This window comes from Ochotona curzoniae, unplaced genomic scaffold (assembly GCF_017591425.1).
Source record: "Ochotona curzoniae isolate NIBS_2020 unplaced genomic scaffold, NIBS_Ocur_1.0 contig_2321, whole genome shotgun sequence".
In the NCBI taxonomy this organism is placed as follows: Eukaryota; Metazoa; Chordata; class Mammalia; order Lagomorpha; family Ochotonidae; genus Ochotona; species Ochotona curzoniae.
Window position 1 is genome coordinate 15,789,958 of NW_024465421.1, and position 5,117 is coordinate 15,795,074.

The 5,117-nt window shown below is 47.4% G+C and overlaps 1 protein-coding gene across 1 annotated transcript in view; it reads left to right on the plus strand.

Moving 5' to 3' along the window:
• The window catches only part of TMC5 (transmembrane channel like 5), a 37,246-nt gene extending 34,788 nt beyond the window's left edge, over positions 1 to 2,458 (plus strand). Inside the window, exons 19-20 of the mRNA XM_040973929.1 lie at positions 1,010 to 1,052; positions 1,779 to 2,458. Of these exons, the coding sequence (XP_040829863.1) occupies positions 1,010 to 1,052; positions 1,779 to 1,828 (93 nt within the window). The 3' untranslated portion in view covers positions 1,829 to 2,458. The remainder of the gene's footprint in view (positions 1 to 1,009; positions 1,053 to 1,778) is intronic.
• The last annotated feature ends 2,659 nt before the right edge of the window (positions 2,459 to 5,117 follow it).

Consider the following 5,117-nt stretch of genomic DNA (forward strand, 5'->3'; position numbering starts at 1 on the left):
TTCTGCCCTCTTGGGGCTCATTTGCTTGCCATGACTGCACCCTGTCACCTCAGCTCTGAATGCCTGAGTATTTCAAAAAGTTTGTGGGAAATGGAATTAAAAGAAAAATTTATTTTGGTGCAGAAAACTTTGAAATCCATGTATATAAGGTTTCTTTAAAATAGTAGAAAGTGCACATTATAAGACGCTATGTATGAATTTCAAAAAAGTTTTTGCATCAGAATAAATTTAACCTTTTAATTGCATTTTTTTTTCATGGACCTCGGGAGGTCACCTGATGTATTACCTAGTGAAAGTGAATGAAGGAAGGAAAGAGTGGAATGGCTGTTCTTAGAAACCAAAGCATGTTTGCTATTTCTGTATGGATGAACTATGGTCTTAATTTGTAACCCATTTTATGAGAGACAGAAATAAACAGACTTATTTTTCCATCTGCTGCTTCACTCCTCAAATGTATACAGCAGATTGGCTAGGAGCTGGTAACTCACTCCAGGTCTCCCAACTACCTGGGGCATCCCCTGCTAAACTCCTAGGGTCTGAAATCCAGAACCAGAGGCAAGCATCAAACCCAGGTACTCTCAAATGGGTACCACTAGGCCAAACACCTGCTCCACATGCCTTAATTTACAAATATGGTAGGGAGATGAATGCTTAGCTTCGTGGCTAAATTACTTGGTAAGATGCCTGCATCCCATACCTGGCCCCCATTCCTGATTCCAGCTTCTGACTCCAGACACACCCTTTGAGGAAGCCATGACGACTCGTGAGACTGGGTTCCAGCCTGGCATCCGGAAAGCCTGAATCAAATTCTTGGTTACTGGCATCAACCTAGCCCAGGCCTGGTCCCTGTGGCCATTTGGGGAGTGGACTGGTAGATGAGGGCTCGCTCTCTGGCTCTCTGCTTCTCAACTGCGAAAAAAATGGTGGGGTGCTCACAAATCTCACCATCTAAGCAGGAAGCCCCAGGGTGGGCATTCTTTGTGATGTGGCTGCCTGGGTTCTGTTTCAGCATCAAGACCCTTTGCACTTTGGGGACCGTGAAGCTACTCCTGGTGAGTAACTGACCTGTCACAGGATACACCATGAATTTATCTGGGTGTTAACAGCCTGAGACTCAAGGTCAGAATTGCTGGTACATCAGCCACTCTTTCCATTGCAAACCCGGTGCAAATTGGCTTTAGCCCAAATGAAGAGTAATTCTTGTTTCGGCCTTTCCCCAAAACAGAAGCTCACCAATGTTACTAGAACTCAGTTTATTTCTTTTCTTTTCTATGTTAAATCCTTTTGTAAACAGGCTGTTTCTACCCATGGAAAGGCAGCCGCTTTTATCTTCTCAGATTCACTCTGGGGCAAAAGGTCCCTGGATCCTCAGTGTTTTGTTGGATCTGATTGGGTCATGATAATCCGAGAACTAATCACAGTCTGTGAAAATGTGATTTCATTACCCAGGTCTGGGTTACTCCCCTCATCAGTGGACACAGGTGGCCCAGCCCTCTGCAGATCGCAGGGACTGAGAGTTGGGACAAGTGGCTTTCCAGGGAGCACCTGGGGCTGGTCCCAGAAGAAAGATGAATGCCAGGGAGGAAGTGAACAAACCCATTGGACTTTTGGACATGGTGTTTACTGTTGGTGTCTGATGATGGGTGTTCAAGGTTTATGGGAAAAGGAAGTGGCAAAGGAGGATGTGTGAGGGGCTTTGGGGTCTCGAGGGCCTGTTCTGCAGAGGTGGGCCCGGGCATGGCTGTCTACATTGACTTGTCTTTCCTGTGTCAACCCAGACCTGCGGTACAGGCGATCTGCTCCGGAGGACAGACCGAAGCCCCGATGATTGCTTCAATAGCCATGTGCCAATCAAAGCAGGAAAAAAAGCAAAAGTGGAACAACTGTCTTTGTGATACCTGAGCCTTTAGGGACTTAACCAAGAAAGGGAAGTTTAAGTCTTTAGCCAGTAGCAGAACCTGACTGTGAAGTAAATACACCTGGATTGCTGAGTTTCCAAAACAAAAATGTTGGAGTTTTTCAATAAAGACAGTTATCATATTGAGACAAGCTTGTAAAAATCTGGGATGAAAGTTACCTGGGGCATGACACATTTTATTGCTGAAAGATGTGTGGGTCAGTGATTGGTCCTTAGGAATTTTGCTTCCCAGGCCTTCCAGACAGGACAACGGCTTAGATTCCAGAAAAGCTAAACTTGAATCAACATGGGATCCTCAACCATGGACTTCCTGAAATCTGTGACCTGCAGAACCTGCATTTGTTTCATTTGTGACGTGGAACTAAAAACATCCCCTTGTCATCCTCAAGTTCTCCTTTCTGTGTTCTGGCATGCACAGCACCTCCATCTTTGGGGTTCAGTTGGGGTAGGGTGGAATGGGAGACTCTGCCTTTAGAAGGTAGGTGCGCAATCACTGATGCTTTATATTGGACCAAACATGGAAGCAGCTGTGATGGTGTGGAATAAATATATGTGTGCAAATGTATGTAGTGCATCGTTGTTTCGGAAGCTTGGCAAGTGATTCACTGCCCCGGTGCTTGAGCCCCTGCTACCTGTGTGGGAGACTCAGCCAGCATTTTGGGTTCACACTTCTACCCTAGCCTAGCCCCAGGCGTTACAGACATTTGAACAGTGAGTCAGTGGATGGAATCAATCTCTCTCTCTCCTTGCCCTCCCTTCCCTCAGTGCTTCTGTCACTTTGCCTTGCAAATATATGTTAGCAAAAGGAAACGGAAGCATCCAACAGAAAGGTGCAATTGCTCATTTGCTCAAGGGGCCCTCTGCTCTCCAGTGAGCACTGTTGTGAACCTTGATTGGTGCTGAATGTAAAAAGCATTTCAGTAGGTTTCAAACCCACACGCTCAGGCAGGACTGGCGCTGTAGCTCGTGCCGGGAATGACAGAGGTGTCTCCCATGGGTATGTCCGTGCTGGGGTCAGTGCCGGCTTTTGAACACCATCTTCGTTCTGTCACTGCTGTGCGACTTCGGTGACATGCTTGGCTTCCTTTTGCTCTGGTTTCCTTCATTATGAACTGGGATGATCACGGCACCTGTCCCATGGTGTCGTAGCAAGGAGAAAATACATGGGTAGCATTGAAAGCAGTGCCCGCTTCGTGCAAGGCTGTCAATGAGTGTGGGTAAACGAACATTGCATGTCATAGTCGCCTCCTGAGGTGGTACTAACACTACCTGTTTTCTAGATGAATTATGTCACTTGCCCGAGGTCATAGTTGCTGATCAGGAATTCAGATTTGGCTTCCTCTGATCCCAAAGTCTGTTTTTAACCTTTATTACACCTTCCAAAGAAGGGTCTAGTTCATTGTGTTAATATAGTTTTTAAAAAAAGATCAAATTTTTGGAAGACCAAATTTTGGGGAAGGCAGATCAAATTTATGGGAAGAGAGACAAAGATCTTCCACCCACTGATTTGTTCCCCAAGTGGTCACAATAGCTGGAGCTGAGCCAATCTCAAGTCAGGAGCCAGGAGCCTCTTCTAGGTCTCCCACGCGGGTGCAGGTTCCCAAGGCTTTGGGCTGTCCTTTACTGCTTCCCCAGACCACAACCAGGGAGCTGGATGGGAAGTAGTACACCCAGGACATAAACTGGCATCCATATGTGACCCTGGTGCTTGCCGGATGAGGATTTAGCCATTGAAGCATTGTGCCAAACCCCAATACATTTCTTTTTTCAAGATTTATTTGGAAGGCAGAGTTGCAAAGAGCACTTCATTTTCTTGATTCACTTCCAAAATAACCAAGAGGTTGGGGTTGGGCTAGGCCAAAGCAAGGGGCTTTTAGGTCTCCTACGTGAGTGTGTAGGGGCCCAAGGACCCGAGTCATCTTCCGTTGCCTTCCCAGATGCATTAGCAGGGAGCATGCTCAGAATTGGAGCAGCCAGGTGTCAAACCAGTGTTCATATGGTTTGTGAGGGCTGCAGGTGGCAGCTTTACCCACTATGCGACAGAGCTGACCCCAGGACCTAACTTCTTTTAAAATTATTTTTATTTAGAAAGAATTACAGAGAGGAGAGACAGAGATCTCCCATCTCCTGATATACTCCCCAAATGACTACACTGGCTGGAACTTGGCTTGTCCAGAGCCAGGAGCCTGAAGCTTCTTCTAGGTCTCCCACATTGAGTGCACAGGCCCAAGAACTTGGACCATCCTCCGCTGCTTTCCTAGGCTGTCAGTAGGGAGCTGGATTGAAAGTGGAGCAGCCAGGACACAAATTGGCATTCATATGGGATGTCACCATCACAGGCAGAGGATTAACCTGATATGTCACGGCATCAGGCCAGGACCTAACTTCTTAATTGGACCCGAAAGAATCAAGGACAGAATGGGTTTGGGAGGAAGGTCAAGAGGCAGAGCACTCTGGTTCCCCAGAGGTGTACACGCTGTAGCAGGGACACTGTGTTATCATCTGCCTTTCCCTTCTATGGCTATCAGGCTTCCAGGGTGTTCCAGGGCTGGCCTCAGCCATCCACGTGTTCTTTTGGGTTACTCTTCCCCCTGCCCATCATTCTGGTGGTAAGATGGCATTGATATGTATGTGTTCCTGACCTTCAGTCATTGAACAAATCTCTGTTTTAAAATTCTGGAAGTTGGCTTTGTAAAGGTTGATGGACAATGTCCCAAGCTCTGCCTGTCAAACCTACCAGCACCAACTGTTGCAAACCTCAACATGCTCTCCACTGCCATCTAGCGGGCTTCATCGGTAGTCCTCCTGAACTCTCATCACCAGGCTGTTGCCAACAGGAGGCAGGAGGCAGTCAGGCCTGATTGGTGGGACTATGGTAGAAGCCACGGATGGGGTGGAGGTGGAGCTCCGAGGTGGGGAAGACAGCTTTGCATCACAAAAAAAAGGCTGGAACTTTCTTGCCTTCTATTTTGTCTATGTACGCTTACCATTGCCATTAAGCTTCCTACATCTGAAATGGTGCAACTCTGCTCCCCTACTGGCTAGAGGCTCTTTCTGCAAGGCTCCCTAGAGAATCCCTGGGATTGGGTTCTAGCTTTGGGTTGCTGCCCTTCGAGGCCTCACTGGATGACACAGAGCAGCTTTCCCAAATTCCCAGGCTCTGTGGTGTGATACCTGGCACAAAAATCTCCTCTAGGGC